The sequence below is a fragment of the Anguilla anguilla genome, chromosome 8, assembly GCF_013347855.1.
Source record: "Anguilla anguilla isolate fAngAng1 chromosome 8, fAngAng1.pri, whole genome shotgun sequence".
Lineage (NCBI taxonomy): Eukaryota > Metazoa > Chordata > Actinopteri > Anguilliformes > Anguillidae > Anguilla > Anguilla anguilla.
The window spans coordinates 36,484,820-36,501,990 of NC_049208.1; the positions used below are offsets into that span (position 1 = coordinate 36,484,820).

The following is a 17,171-nucleotide window of genomic DNA, read 5'->3' on the forward strand; positions in this document are numbered from 1 at the left end:
GAATGCTCGTGTTTAATGCTGTTTACGTAAGATTACGTAAGATTGCATTGTGTGGAACAATCGTAAGATGTAATAAAAACACGTCTGTGAGTCAGAGTAGTAGGTCATTAATACGTGTTCTGCTCTGTGTTCACTTTGCCATGTTGCGTGAGACCTTTCTTTGAATGTGTGCTGCCCCCTTCTGACTGTTCATACTCACTACCGTTTATATCCCGGTTTCAGATTAATTTTTGAACTGCACCATGCTGTAACGTTTTTGAGCTCCTTCACGGCCTGTTCTGCAGAGTGTATATAGTTTCTTAATGACAAAACATTTAAATTCTCATTTGCTTCTAAAACCCTGCCCCCGCCCCCCACCACCCTTATCACACATTATTATGGCATTTTAAGTTGGTTAGTATTCACTCTGTACTCATGGTGCCTTACAGTAATGGCTGAAAGTCAACTGGAGTTGACAGAGCTCCCGAACACTGTGTTCCCCTGAGTCATAATCCCTTCCCCCACGACTGTCTGAAGAGACATTAAATTTCAGAGCACCAGGAGGCGTCATTGTGTTCAGAGCAAATGAGAATGAGCCTGGCTTTATTTGAAACAGACTTGATTCAGGCTAGCAGCGCTGTGCGCTACTCCAGCACGTTTCCTATTGTTTACGCGCCCTGTAGCGACAGCACTGGAGAAGCGAGGGCCTGAACCCCATTGGCCAGGCCCCCCAGGACCCCAGTAATACATGCAGGGAAATTGTGGGGAATATAAAAAGAGGGGGGCTCTTTTGTGTAGCTGGTAATTGGACCCCATTAATCCGTATTACTGACAGGCTAAGCGTCGTCCTTGGCCGTCTCAGCACACAGGGTTTATCTAATCCTTGCTAATAAGCCCGTGTTTCGCCATAGAAACGGTAGTACACCTAAGTGACAGGCTGACAGGCTTGCTTCCCCCAAGGAATCAGCAGTACCTGTTTTGTGCCACTAGATGGCCATCTGTGAACAGTGCCGGTTCCTTCAATGCTATTGCAGTTTTACATAAAATATATGTTTGAATTCTTCATCAGAGGATGATTAAAACAGACAACAGTGCCATGTTCCCCAGTATTGGAGCTAAGTAGTGCTGTAAACTGTAACGTCGGGTTGATAGTTTAAAAACCTGTAACTGTAATGAAGGTGGGTATGGATGTCAGTTGATCAGGGTATGATTAAAAGATCCCACCTCCCATGTCTGTGGCTGTAAATTGAGAGATTCTAACTATCATTTCTTAGAATTTAATTGCTGCCTGAAGAAGAGAGGTTGGTCTCAAAATGCATCACCAGCACATAGTCAGCAGTACAGTTAGCCTCCTTTGCTCCACGGCTAGTCATTCGCTTTGTGTATTAAAAGCCCAATAAATTAAGATTTTTTTCAGCATCTATGTGCTTTCCCAACTTTTGGAACAAACTAACTTCCAAATGGCTACAAATGAGCAAGTGACACACTATTCTCTTATCTACAGTTGACACAATCTGTCTGTTGCAAGAGAAGTCTAATGCAGACACAGTTCTATGGCATTCAACCAAATCTTTCTGTAGAATTCAATAAAATCTTTGTTAATAATCATTTACTGGTCTGGCAGTTGTAGGACTGATTTACTGATTTTTCATTTAAATTGTTCTATATAACCATATTATGCTGTACAAGAAATTGCTTATTAGGTCAGATCTGCAATATAACCACTAGGTGGCAGCATGTGCTTGCATTTCCCTCAGACCAATTCTGGAACTAGGTTTTCAATAGGTACAGCTTTTAGTTTTTGAAAGGCTAGCAGATATGTCACATAATATTTGGCGTAGCAGAGCTGATTTCTTCATTTAAACATTCATTTAGTGAAAGACTATGGTACATTCTATGGCAAAGATGTACATCTGCATGATAAAACAATCAAGATACCTAACAAAAGAGTACCTAAAACTCCCAACAATATGTGTGACACAAAGACTCATTTGAGCGGTGATTCCCACACCAGCCTTCCCGTTAATGTTAATGTCTTCTTCCCATAACACTTATTTTGTAACATGCCAAATTAACTCTGCAAATGTCTGTTGCATATAATGTGATATAATAACCATAAGAGCACACCTGACCTGATAATCTGATACATCACAATATGGCCGCTGGTCCACAGTAGTTTGCTGGTGTTTGGCGTGTGGTTAGAGGAGTGCTCTGTTCTCCACCAGTATTGCTGTGGGAGCTAATGAAGCCTCTGCAGGTCAGTGCTATGCCTGACTGACCTGGGATCAGCGGTAAGATGGCACCGTGCCCGCCCAGTATGAAAGCAGCCCTAGAAGGGGCAGCACAAGGGACCTGATTGTGGTGCCCATCAATGGGCTTGTTTTCATGCGGTGGCGCGCTCATGGCAGACTGGGCCCCGCTGACCTGGCAGTGCTAGGCGCGGGCCTGCTTCTGAATGAGGTCGCTTCACGGACCCGGCCAGGGGACCGGGAGCCTTCTGCGTCCCCTCGGCCAGCGGCCCGATGCGCCCCACTCTCTCTCCATTAATAATCTGGCTTTGTCACTAGAGGGTGGGGTGCAGTGATCGCAAATGTCTGTGCATTAGGTTTTATATTATGTGTGGAATTTAAAGTTTCTCTCTCTCACACACTCTCTCTCTCTCTCTCTCTCTCTCTCCCTCCCTCCCTCCCTCCCTCGCCCTTTCCATCCAACCCGGACACACGCAGTCTTCTGTTTGTACTTCAGGCCTCCCGGATTTTAGCGTTTTTGAGTGTTTAACTCATCGATGTGTCACTCGCACGGCCAATCAGTGTTGTTCATGTTGACGGGAGGGAAGAATTCCTTCAGTTTGGCCTGCTGCCATTGGGCCTTTGAAGACACTGTGCAGCGTCGACACTGGCGAGCCGGAGACCACTGCGGTTCCCGTGGATCTCTGATCACTGGGGGAGTGGGAGAACGAGCGAGATCAATGGTCTGAATGTGTTTCCATTTTAGTATCAGAGAGCTCTCACTGTGTCCAGATGAAACTAACAGTACTGGACTAAACATTTTACCAACTCCGTCGCTATTGACTGTAGATATTTAAATAGTAATATACAGATTATGTCGTACATGTTGCTGTTTCTTGTTAAGTGGAATATATGAAGAAACTATAAGAATGATCTTGCATGCTAAATGTTTGCCAGTAAAAAGTGATTTTGAATGGAATAAAATAGGGTTGTATTGGGTTAAACACAGATTCAAGAACTTTATGGTTTGTGGAGAAATGTTGCAAGTCAAACGCTGTAACTAATCTCCTGTTGAAAACCGCATAAGGAGTATGTGCTTTGCAGGACTGACAGTAATCAGCTTTGGTAATGGAAGGTTATGTTTTGCAGAAACGTGCTTGAAAAAAAAAATCATCCAAGCGAATGTTTACCAGAAATAAAATGTGTTTTAAAACTGATAAAAGGTTCACTGCTGAGCTTCAAAGAGGGCCTTTTCGTTTTTACAATGTGGGTGGGAGAGCTAATTCGTGCCAAAACAGCGAGCCCCAGAAAATGTTTGCCAGATTGAGCTGTGCGGCAGGCGGACCGTGTGAGCCGCTGGCCGGGTCGGAGCTGGGGCGCCGATTGGGTGACCTTTAGCCGCTGATCTCTGACCAATGACCTATGACCCCTGACCCCATGTGCCACTCTTCTGCAGCGCACATGGAGGCCGACTTCGAGGAGATGGAGAGTCTCCTGATGCATCTGGAGAACCTGTGCGGTCAGTGTGAGCTGCAGCGTGCCAAGCACCACCAGGAGGCGCAGCTGGAAGGCTACAAGAAGAAGAAGAGGTAACGTCACGCCACCTGACGCACACCTCATCTGCAGGGAGTGTGGGAAAGCTTTAACGGCACAGACAGCTGCATTTCAGTGTTATTTTTGCTTCAATCCTAAATCTCTTTCCTGTTTCTTTGAAGAACCACACTCTGCGTACACTGAGGGAGTGTACATTAAAGATTGCTATGTTAAAACTTTTTTACTTGTTAAAATCATATCATAACCACAGAGCTGTGAAATGGCAGCTAGTAGATTTGTTTTTTTTATTTTCACCCCCCTTTTGGCTGGATTTGGGATTTTCGATTGGCAGCATACCGCTTGATTGAATGCTATGCTTTCAGCATCTCCTTCTGGAAGTTCTGAGCAGGGCGTGTCCACTGCCCTGTTACATTCGCCCATGACTCCAACGGCCAGTTGTCACACTGCAAGGTTGACTTGAGCCAGTTTATATCACAGCTTTTGCGGGCTCCGCCATTTTGATTGTGTACGGGGACGGATAGCAAAATAGCTATAAATGAAAGACATTTGCTAATATTTGGAAGAGCTGAATCGAAATGGTTAATAATGCGCATGTACTAAGCGCTATTTATTTCAGTATGTGACCCTCGTTTCAGTAATCAGATTAATTAAGAGGATTACCGTCCGCTGAACGCACGCCATTCACGGCACGCCCCAATAATTGTTTTTGATTTATCTTTGAGCACTTCTGAAATGCCACTGAACGGTAATGAGAGCTGGCACTCATCGTCACTCGCATGAAACCGCAGTGTTCTTTGTCACCAGGAGAGTTCCTCACAACTGCGCAGACAAGGCACACAGTGGGACACAGTAGTTGCAGACACGTTTGCCTTCCCATATTAGCATACTCAGTTGAGGGTTGGGAGGAGCCAATCACAGGGGCCCAATGATAACAGAATTCAGAGAGGTTAGGGCTGAAGGTGCCCAGCTGAGAAAGCCGGTGTTAGTTTGTTCTATCAGTCACTCTGTCAATCAAATTTTATTTATATAGCACATTTTACATAGTCTTTAGGTTTAGCACTGCTAGCTGGCACTGTAGAGCTGCGCGTGTTGTTCCTCTGTGACGGTAATACGAGGTGTAAAGTGAAGGGGAGTAGGTAGAGGAGTGGGTTTGGCTGTAGTATCGATAAAGAGGCACAGGAGCCCCAAGGTTAATCTCCCTAATCCCCTTATTGACTGACTACTGTCGCCAACGTGTCAGTGTGCGCTAACCTGTGGGAGAAGGACTCCTGTTCCTTTGCTTCACAGCGGGAGGGAGAGACAGCCCACTGCATTCTAAGCTACTTATCCTCTCTGTCTCAGCCATTCTTTCATACTTTGGCTCACAGTGACCTCTCTCTCTTTCTCTCGCTCGCTGTGTCTTTCTCGCTCCCTCTCACTGTCTCTTGCTTGCTCCTTTTCTCACTGTCTCTCACTCGCTTTCTCACTCTCTTGCTTGCTGTTTCTCTCAAGAGCTCTCATTTGCTCTCTCTATCCCTTGCTTCCTGTCTTTCTCACTACTTCTCATTTGCCCTCTCTCTCTCTCTCAAACACACACACTCTCTCTCTCTCTCTCACACACACACACTCTCCCTCTCTCTCTCTCTCTCTCTCTCTCTCTCTCTCTCACACACTCTCACTCTCTCTCTCTTCTCTCCCTCCTGGTCACAGTGGAATGTAAGGAAGCAGTGACTGATCTGAAAATGTGCAGAATTAAGATGATGTAAACCGAACGCATAAAGGGGACAGGAGTGGAGCGGGGTGGAGGGGTATGGAGGAGGCAGCGGCGGTCAGGAGTTTCCCGTGGCTACGCATCAAAGCGTTTCGCTAGCGAAGCCGCGAGCCGCTGTCGGGTCAGGATGAAAAGGCTGCCCCCCCCCCCCCCCGGAGGCTATTTGTCAACAGCAGTGAAGGCAGCCACGTTGACTTATCTGATCTGGTTCCCCTTACAATCGCAGGATCACGTGCAGAGACCCCCGCCCCCTTTCTTTTTTTAAGCGCTAGCCATATTTCCTGGGTTGCCGGGCAGAATCCGCGGTTTAAAAGAGCGCTCCCACTGTCAGGAAACAAGGCTGCAGCTTCAAACGGTTACTTAGGAGAACTGGGTCACGCGCTCGCGTTACCGCCAAAAATCAAAGCGGGCCCAGCGCGGCGCAAAACTTACATGTGTAATATTTATATTTCGTCTGCCGAAGGTAAATACAGTCACGGTTCATCCGGCTGCTCTGTGTCAGTTCCCTTCGTGGCGCTTTAATCACAATCAAAGGGCTGGTGTGCTTCGAGAGATTCCCCATTTTTTTGGCAGAAGTGCGCTTTCATCCGAGTCCCACATGTTTACAGGACCGGGACGTGCGACCCTCTCCGAAGCAGGAACAGCTGCCCTCGGAGTCGGCCGTGCCCACGGTCGGTTTTTTACTGTGGACGGTTTGAAAATGTAATCGGGGATGGATGGTAAACAAAGGACTCATCACTTCATTTTGGGTCTGAAGACATGATCTTGTTTATGTCAGAATACGGCTCTGAAAAAAGTGTACGATAATCTATTCTCATGGGCTAAATTATAATCTATTATAAATTATAATATTATGTCACACAATGTTATCTGTTTGCCTTGCGAGCCGCTGCTTATTTTCAGGTTTTGTACCGAGTCCTTGATCTCGGTTGAAGTTAATTCAGTTCTTGCGTGAACGCTTTAAACGTTTGAGGACATTAAGATGCCGAGCTCCAGTTATTTCCTTTGTCACTGAGAGACTCCAGGCTCCATGTTGTGTTCTGTGCTTTGAACAGATACGCGGTCTTACAATCCTCTGAAGATTTTGTGTGTGGTTAAAAAAAGTCAGGAACATCCAATGACCATGTTCCAGTGATGGTCCGTTAGTCGTTCTGGCTGCAGATCAATGAAACCGCTGTTTCATTGTTTGCATATGTTCATATAATTTTGGGGAAAAAAAAGAAAGCTTACACAGCATGTTCAAAGCAAGTGTCCCACCATGTACTGAAACATTTAATCAAGGGGTGTCAAACTCAAGTCCTGGAGGGCCTGCAGGTTTTTGGTGGTTTACTTTTAATCAGTAGCAAATTCAGGCCTTGGGAATAAGACGTGTGGACTCTTCAGCCAATCAGCAAGTTAAATGTGGACTTTTCAGCCAATCAGTGAGTTAAGCAAATCGCCGTGGCCCAAACACACTGCAAACCTGCAGACACTGCAGCTATACAGGTGGAGTCTTACACCAGTGTGCTGACCACCAAGGGGAGCAACAGCAACATTATTCCCAGGATTCAAACTCACAGCCCCTCTGGCACCAACCAAGCCTAATAGAACTTTATATAGCTGCCTTTTTTCATTTTACTATGATCTTTCCTATTAGTAAAAACACACCACAACTCAGTATTAATCGTGTGATTGTTGTCGACAGCATGATTATTATTATTATTTTTGTAGTAATAAGCCTTGTTTGACCTGCCATCTCTGCGATTTATTAATGTTCTCCCAACAGCCAGCCGCTAGGCAAATATGTTCGTCCCTGCAAATTATTGCAAATTGAGTGAGAGTCACTGAACTGCACGCTCAACTATTACCGTTAATTAAGAGCAAGCTGCATTAGACATGGAAGCAATAAACACGACGTCGTTCCGTCAGAGAAGGGAAACGCGTTCCCTCGTTCAGCGCGATCTCGTTCGTTAGCCCTGAATTATTTTACACCGGTCAACGGGAGGATGTACATTGCTACAATTCCTTTACATTGTCCTTCTATGACAATTGAGGTAGAGGATGATGAATTTCATGGTGTGAACTTGATTTGACAGGAGGTTTGAGCATGCGTGTGTGGCTTTGGTTTTTTTGTGGGTGAGCTCAGCAGGGACTGACTGTGCTTCTGATGGAGGAAACGGTTCTGACAGTGGAGTCGCTGTGTGCTCTTAATGTTCGTATTGTGAAGAGCCTCCGTGTATGACTGCCTTTGGGAGACTTAAAGCTAAGGTTAACCAAAAGCCATGAATTCACAATGATACACATCTTTTGGGCACTGACAGCAATAGCATTACCGCAAAGCAATATTAACAATAACTCTGGAGGACTTCCTGTTTAAAACCCTTCCCAAACTTTTTTGTCATTTTTATCGCCACCCAGCAGGCAGTTTCAGGCAACCTGACTTTTGTACGTCTGTAGAAAGGGCCCCCCTAGCTACATTGGCTACAGGGATATACTGTATAGTGTTCATCCGAGCAACCACAGCCATGTCCGCTTGTTTTTGTATGATGTCTTTAGCTCATTTGCATATCAGTGGAATGCCCACAACATCTTGTTAATGTCTGAACATTGATCGATTTTTTGCTTGTGCTGTGTCACATAATTGATAGAACACATGCCTCTAGTATGGCATGAAAATGAAAATATTTAGGATCAGGTTTCGTTTAGCTTTGAGTTAGGTGTAGTGTTAGCTCTACAGGCCTTTTAACAAGTACGCTATAGGCACCCAGTGAAAAATCGGATAAAAAAATGAAAAAGTACATATCATTGGCATGGGGTTAAAGGGGTCGTCGTTTATAACGTATGCATAAAACAACTTGGTTGGAACTTATTACGACTTGGTAATTATTACAACTTGGCTGTAATAAGCATGATTTAATTGTCGTCTGCTGTAACTGATAGCACACTGGCTTCATTTAAAGCAGCTTACTGCATGGAAATAATACTTGGACATTGGCAATCAACTTTTGAATTTGACAGTTGTCCTCAACTGAATAACTGTCATCTCATTTCATGAGCAGATGAAGTATTCTACGCACAAAAACAGTCCCAAAAATTAACCAGTTATTCTTATACCTATACCATCATTTGTTAACAGTAATATCATTTTTGTATCCTTAGAAAAGTGGGGAAGTGCAAAAATATTACATAATACTGGTAGTGTTGAGCATCTGTGGGAGTGTAAACAGCTATGTGAATGGAGTGTAAGAAACAGTACATCACTTTAACAGAACGTGCGAATTGCCTTGCACAGTCATGCCCAAGCACACAAAAACCCCTCTGTTTGCATTTCTTTCTTTTCAAAGTCATGGTAGTTTTTGTTATCCATTCCTTTCTAAAGGCAATGCATCATAAATGGCTGACATTGAACCCATCTAAAACTGAGGTCTGCGATGTCATCTTCACGCTTGTTTCTTATGAATATACTCCCCGTGTGCCATTCGTCTTCATTGGACCATTCCAGAAAAATGTGTTTGGGTGACTTGGTGTTATATTGCAGTTTGTTAGAATGAAAATGTTGCTGTTGTTTTGCTGTGTGGCAAAAAATATGGTGGAGCAAAAATAATAAGGATTCCTCTATTTCAAATTTAGAGGAATGCATAATGTTACTGCCGTTGAAAACCATAAACTAGACTTTTTGGAAACCTTATTTCAAACAGAAAGACTTCTTGTTTTGCTTAGTTTTCCTTATCTGTTACTCTTTTCAGAGCTTAATTGAAAGAATTATTCCTCTGTAGAATGCTAATAAATCATCTTCTCCCATATCTCGCCCACAAACTCATTTCAATTTGAAACGCTAAACTGCCACAGACCATATTGCATTCTTAATGAACAGACATCAGTGCCTCTAGAAATGGATTTAGAACGACAGATGTTACGTGAGTTTCACACCTATCTATTTCCATTTGTATTTTGTGGCGCGCCATCCTCTTTATCAACCAGTACCGGGGGGTTGCCTATGTCTGTTGCTGGTGCGTGGCAACCCAAACACCTACTCTCCTGATCTCGGTGCTTATCGGAGCGTTTCTGGTATTTATGCTCTCCGAAAAGAGTCGTTACACAAGTAGTCGCGATTAAAGTAGGCATGTTGCTATGGAAAAAAAACTCAACAGCTGGAAAAACAAGCACCTGGCAGGGTTTGACGTGGCTGAGGACTCCAGCCGAGTGCAATCTCCCGTGAATTTATCGCTCTGTTATCTTGCGATCTTGTCAGATCGGTGTTCTTTTTTTTTTTGGTAGCTCCTCCACCCGGCAGTTAGGCCGAGGCTCTGAACAAACAGAGCTGCCTGTTGCGCCCGAGGAGCCCGCGATTCGACGACAGAAAGCGCCCGCGGCACGGGCCGCCGTCGCCTAGCAACAGCCTCCTGCCACCCCTGGAATTAGCTTCTGGGAGGGCTCCGGCGAGCCGGGCTTACTGCGGGCCGGCTTACCTGCCGACCCCCCCCTCGGTCCGCGGTCTGCCTTTCCGATTTCTCTCTGATGAGTTGAAGGGAAGTTGAAGTTGTGGGGGGCATTGCTTTGAAAAGCCGACCTCACCTTTAGTCTCGCTGCTGTTCACTGTCAGGTGAATTGCACGTTAATTGCTGAAGCTAGTCCACACTGCCTGTTAGGGTTTTCTCCATTCAATCCAGTTTATTTTTCCTTCTGTAGAATTTGGTAAAGTACACTGCTTTCTGACTGGGTGGGCGAGTGTGCTGATTGCATGTTGTAATGCATGTTGTGTGTGTGTTCAATGGCCTTCCTTTCACCTGTGTGTCCAAATTCAGCCCTGAGCAAATGCAGTTATCTTAGTACTGCTGCCTGTGAGTGAGGTGGTAAGACATCAGCATAATTCTGTCACAAGAGTGGACAGGCGAGTCTGTCTTGTGTTTGATTGTTTTTAATAAAAATCTGGTCATGGTAGCCTGTGTGAGATCCCAGAAGCTCTGAGCAGCCGAGAAATCATGAATAAGAAATCATTAATAACATTAATAAGGACTTGAAAGCATTGCATATGTAACAAGGATCCTTAGATTTTGAGGGATCCTAAGATCTGAAGGATCCTTGATTTTTTTTGTCTATTCCTGATACATGGAGGTTTGGTTTGTAAAATTCACCCCAAACAGAATATTTGATTTGATCTGATTATCCCGTAATTTCATACGAACATCTCTTGTACCGAAAGAAGTGCTGGAGGCTCTGATTGTCTATTTGCGCCCTTTAATGATACAGTCATAAGACACGGTGAAGGTAGTGAACTTTGATCTCCCCCATATAATCACCCTCCTCATTCACGTGAGGAAGATTGCGTATTTGCATCTTTAATGCTATCCGTTATTATGTTATTCACTTAAAGCGCATGAATAATTTCTCTCTGGTATGCTAATATTAATACTTTGCCTTGTCTCCTCCGCAGGAAAGATCTGGAACACCTCAAAGGTAAGAGCCTGGCTTAAGCCTCTCTTTGTGCGGGCAGTAATTGGTGGCTGGTGACATTCTGCGCAGCTCTCGCACAGCGAAGAAACCCTTAATCAGCCCGTTCCCTGTCCTGGTAATGAAAGGCTATCGCTAGCATTCGGCTGTGAAGACACACGCGATTGTAGTGCTTGGAGCTGTCTGCTCTCCGCCAGTCTCTGCCTGTCTGCTTGGCTCTAGAAGCTGGACGTCGGCTCAGAAGCGATTGCAAGTGAGCTGTTTCTGGTAGCAGGTACCTCACTGTTTTAGGATCTACAACGCAGGCCCTGGTTTTTTCGGAAAACATTTCCGACCAATGGCATGAGCTGACAGGACTGTGTTTTCTGCATTAGAAAGCAAGTACATGTAATACTGCGCTGTAAACTTGATTGGGTGTGTTGTCACCAAATGTAGTACCAATCAAAGAAGAATGGAGGCTCCACGCTCCAATAGATTCCGTAAATTAGCAATAGTGTCAATAGACTTCATACTTGAGTACTTTGCACACGTTTCAGTGTCAGCCTTTCTTCAGTGTGAACATATGACAATGAAATGACCTATATAAACAATATATATATATATATGTATGTATATGTATATATATATATATATATACAGCACCATAATGTTTTGGACAAAGACATGTATTTTCTTCTTGATTTGGCACTGTACTTCACATTATTACCACTTTGGTTTCACCATGTACAGTAGAAATTGCAGCACTTTTTGTACGTGGCCCCCCTCCATTTCAGGGCACCATAATGTTTGGGACATATTAATGCTGTGTAAATGAAAGTAGTCGTGTTTAGAACTTTGTTGCAATCAAGGGGGGGGGAAAGTCTTTGTCCTAAACATTGTGGAGCTCACTGTACACAAAGCAAGTATGTGGACACTGACCCAATGCAGGAATTTCAAATGCTATGCCAGTCACTGAACTTGTTTTAAAATTTTAAAATCGTATGTATATAAGTGAGTGGCTTTTCATATTCCTCATTAATTGGTAGGTCTTCATCCTGATGACTTTATATAGCAAAAGAACATTGGAAAGGTGCAAGTTGTCATTGCATAAAGGCTAGTGGGCTGTTCTGTGCAAACCTGCCTCTGAAGCACCTGTTTTAACAACTGCTTCGCTTAATTCATTTGGCTCTGTCTGCGATGCGTGCCAGATGACAACTGGCACACATTTACTGATATTTCCGTCTTATGAAAATGTACTTAATCCAAGCCTCTCTGCTGGGAAATATGCAGAAATTTCCATTTAAATAAACGGGAATGAGATAAACCAAGCTTCAGAAGCGTTTTCATTTTGCACAGAATGCCTATTTCCCTATTTGCACAGAGGGATTGTGTTGCGATTTATTGAAGCGCTGATGGTTTGAAATGTGTGCGGAATGATTTCCTTAAATAATTTCAATTAATTGGCTCCCGTTTGCTTTCTGTGGTCCAAGTGCAGATTTAAAATGCTTGTGCATTTAGTCAAATACCAGCAGAGTTTGTGAACCTCTAGTGCATGTGGGTTGGAACAGCCCTGAAATGACCACTTTTGGGTTTATAAACCTAGGCTCCTTTTTTGCAATTTGGCTGGATGAAAAAGTAAGGAAGATGGGTTGAAGGTTCAAGATACAACTATTGAACAGTCAATCAAACTGAGCCACAAAAAGTAGTAAGATGTGTTGAAGGACTGGTGAAAGTTACCACTACAAAGTGTAGGTGGGTTCTGTTTATTTTCTCCTCACACATTATACACACCCTCTGTACGATAGAGGATGCAGCGGTGGAAACTGCATTCTGTTAACTGCAATGCTATTAAAAACATACCTCAAAACAGACTTCCGCCCCTTGTCCCACCAACACCGCTAGGTAATAAACATCAATTACACTTATGTGCTGTCTGCAGTGTTTGCGCCCTGCGGACTTCTTCACATTTGAAACCGCAAGAACAGCGACTGCACTTAGACCGGCTTCGCTATGAAACTGTGGCTTTAGTTTAATGGCAATTATTTGTAACTAAATTTCAGTTATTTCATATATATATATAGTTATTTCAGTCAGGTGTGGATTGGCCATGCAGAAGGGTTGGTTGGTGGCTTTTACTGGCGAGATTGCGCGATGGTTGTTTAAGCGTGCCGTATTTCACGCACGTCCCCTCTGGCCATTCCACCGCTTTCTGTTTATCTCACATTTTGCCCTCCCTTTATTTCTTCCTCCATCATCCTTCCCGGGTTTTATCCCCCTCCGTTATTTGCTACCATAGTTACAGAGTTATTTGAGTGCGCTGCTAAATGGAATTTGGAATTACAGTGATGACGCACCGTTTGAGAAGATTGCAGCAGGAAGGGAGAGCAGCTGTTGGCAGTCCGGCTCCCCGTGATAAAAGCTGCATCCCTTTTACTTCCTGTGCAATTTATAACTCCGGCTTTTGCAGTGAACTGTTTAAGCAAGCAACCCCGCAATAGTATACGCATTTTTAGCATACTATAAAACAAGTATGGGTAATTATCCCTAAAAGTTAGATTCTGCTCTTAAGATCAGATAATAGTTCCAAGTTGCTACTAGAGTGGTACCATGTTATAGAGAGTACTTTTTCCCCTCTGAACTGAATTGAAATCAATGTGACATCCCAAGTCCCGCAGAGTAAATTCTTTTGATGTTGATCAAAGGGTGCTGAATATGTCTTCATTTCTCTGTAAAACAGAACTGATGGATAAGAACGATGGGAACCAGCGCTATTGTGCATGTGTGTTTTCATCGGGTCAAGTGGGTTCCCTGTAAGTTCCCTGTAATGGAAGTGAGCTCTTTGGCATGTTCTGCGATGTCTTACTATTGAGGAGTGCTAAATGAATCATTGATTGGCCCTCTAATTGCGTGATGCGTCACTGCTGCGGCATGTATTTTTAATTTTCTGTGAGTTCAGCTGCATGGAGGCAGGCTGTTTAATGGACCTTAAGACTGTCGTTTTATCTCTGTGGAACAAAAGGTCCCGTAATTAAAATGCAGCATGGTACTTCTCTTTAACATCATTATTCGTTTTAAGCTAAGCCAAAATTTGATTCATCTGCAACTTGACTATAGCCAATTCAAGCAAGTGTTAAATTTCAGCTTCAGGTACATTTGCTGGTTACAGCAGAGCATCACGCTTACAGTATATGAATTAAAGTCCTATTGTAATTTGCATTCAGATAATGCAGTTATTTTGACTTAAAATTGAAATATTAATATTACCACTGTGAGTCAATAAGCTTGTCTTGCTGTAGAATGCAGGTAAAACACACATAAGCACACCTAATCTAAATATATTTTATTCACTGAAGTACTGAGGGTCATTTAGAAATTAGGGGTTGATGCCCATTTCACTGTCTGTGAGGTAAAAAAAAAAAAAACTATTATGACAACATAGAAAACTATGAGTGCTCATATTTTCAGTGCCAGTGGAGTATGGATGTGCTTTGTTACATCTGGAAACTGTATTTAATAACTGTATTTAATTTTCATTATGGGAAGAAATGGCACGGAACAGGCCAGTTGGAATAACATGTACAAATAAAATGTGAGTGACAGGTCTTAGACCTCCTGTGGTGCTAAGAAACAGGCCTTTCGGCATTAACCTAGACAGCCGATGACAGATCTCAGATCGGCAGTGGGGTAAAGAAACAGGCCTTTCGGCATTAACCTAGACAGCCGATGACTGATCTCAGATCAGCAGTGGGCTAAAGAAACCTGCCTTCGGGATGAGGTGCACAGCTGGGAATGTCTGCTCTCAGACCGGCTGTACGAAGAGAAGGATGAGTTCATTCTCCCGTTCCCCGTACCGCACCGAGGGTCGGATGCTCTGCGCGCTTGTTATGATACCAGCGTGTCAGGGAAGTGCTTTGAGGTAAAAGCCTGGTCCCAATGAATAATAAATCACCCATTCAATTCAATAACAGCTTCCCTGCTTATGGGAAATACCCAGCCAAAACCCCTACTGTGAGTCGCAATCCCAGGCTATAAATATTAATAGCCAATCGATACAAATCAGGACGGTTTGCCTTTTATAGACGCTGGGTTGCGTTTGGGGAGAAAAAAGAACACGCTGTAGGATTTTTTTTTTCTTCTTTTGAGTGTAGGAGTCCTCTGAATGAACCCGTCTTTGCGCTTGTGTACGGGACAGCGAAGGCCGCTATGCGCTGCGTTCTTTGTTGTGTGGGGGAATATTTAAATGGGATAAGGAGGCCAGGTTTATAAAATAGCTGGAGCAGAAAGGGTTTGCCCCGGAGCGATAGGTTTTGAAATCCTCTGCGATGGCCCTCCCCAAGGACGTTACGCCCCCCCCCCAGCTCCCCCCCCCCCCCCCCTCCGCAGACGCAGTGAGCGCAGATGCCGTTTTACACTCCGTGTCATTCCGATTTTTGGCGCAAATTCTCCGGTGCATTAGCCACACCCTGGATTATGGTCACGCAGTGGCATTATGATATACGGTACTCTCCTCGTATCATAATACGTATCTGTGGGCAGGGGGAAAATTTGAATATACAGAGGCCCCTTTTGACAAGGGAGGAATTCGATCAAATATTTAGCCGTGCACCGCGTAAGAAGCTTTTCAGTATTTCTGGGTTTAAAGCTCTGTGCTCTGCTATTATTTATAATTCATCCAGATCAGTTTGCCAGTAAGTAATGTATCTTTGCTTTAGACCTTTCAAAGTTCTCAAAAGGGCAAATGTGCTGAACAATTTCAGTTGGCAAATTCCACAAGGGCTTAATTATAAGAGTTTGAAGTGCATTTAGGGGAAGCGATTCGATAAGAATACGTTCTCAGCTGGCCCAAGCTGAGCTCTTTTATGTGCTGTGCGAGGGGGCTGCTCTGAGCCAGCCATAAATCAAGGCAGTTAAACAATTTTTACCGTAGTTTTTCTTTTGCGATCTGTGCGTTCAGATGGATCGTGACATCATGATGACCAAGTCTTTGCGGATTTATCATTATCGTCAACTTTCAACTATTGCTACAAAGCCTTTTTCGGAAAAGTGCTGGACCCTGTGGCCCCTGAAACACTTGGTAATTGCTGTGCAGTCACTACAGCAGTTGTGTGGCATTGAGTAGTTGGTTAGGTACTTTGCCATTTACCTCATTAGTGAAGTTAAGCAGTTTAGTCTGGTTTTTTCAGTCATTCATGCAGTGTTATTTTGTCCTTCTCCCATAATGTAATTTGTTTTACATTATATACAGGAATATATGAGTGACCTCCACAAAAAAAATGCTCTCTGTCCAAATTTTGCCCTCTCTGTGCAATGCGCTTTTTCAGCAGTTCCCTGACATTGCCTGACACTGCATCTCCCATGAGCCTTTGAGAAGCACCGCAGAGCCAGCCAACTAAGCACACAAACATCTGATTTATGTTTCTTTATGTTTGCTCTAAATATCTTTGCATGCTTGCTGCTTAACCCGGGAACGTCAGATTTGCGACAACGAATATCAACTAAAAACCAAGGCAGCTGAGGGCTTTTAGGATAAACAGATATTGCTCTTGCTTATCCTCGAGATAACCTTAATTACTCTCTGTGGTGAAGATGGCAGCTTACACTGGTAAACAGTAGGAATGTGTATGTAATAGAATTTGTATTCAGTAGATTGTGAGCAGTAATAAATGTCTGTCAGCTTGAGTTGAACAGCTGTGTTTGGCAGTTACAGATATATGATTTTTGTAGATTAAAGGTTTCCATGTACTGACTTGATAGAGTTCTCTAAAAAAAGGATAAATTTATCTGTACATTTTCCTAAACTGTAGCTTGTATGTGAGTGTTATTTGTTACTAGTTCCCAAGCATGTTCTGTAGGAATGCACATTCTTTCTGGAAACAGCTTTGGCTCAGGTAAGGCATCGGTTGACCTTTATGGGACAAATAATTTATTTTCAAATAGATTTAATGTAGGCTATAATGCCCAGATCTTCTCATTTTTGAGAGGGTTTTGAGAGTCTGTACAGATATTTAGGAGATGAGTGTGTCATGACAGTTCCCAGTAAATAAAAAGTTATATATATATATATATATATATATATGTATGTATTTCTTTATATATATATTTTTTATTTATTTATTTTAATACATTTTTTCTTGATTTGGCTCTATACTCCATAATTTTAGATTTGTAATCAAAGAATTCATATGTGGCTAAAGTGCAGATTCTCAGCTTTTATTAATTTAATTAATTGTAGAATGTAGAAATGTAGAAAT

General features: G+C 43.3%; 1 protein-coding gene across 2 annotated transcripts in view; it reads left to right on the top strand.

The window, feature by feature from the left end:
* LOC118234330 (dysbindin-A-like) overlaps positions 1–17,171 on the top strand; it is a 70,021-nt gene that overhangs the window by 16,087 nt on the left and 36,763 nt on the right. For both annotated transcript variants that reach the window (XM_035430795.1, XM_035430797.1), the window contains exons 6-7: positions 3,664–3,796; positions 10,925–10,947. In XM_035430795.1, the coding sequence (XP_035286686.1) occupies positions 3,664–3,796; positions 10,925–10,947 (156 nt within the window). The remainder of the gene's footprint in view (positions 1–3,663; positions 3,797–10,924; positions 10,948–17,171) is intronic.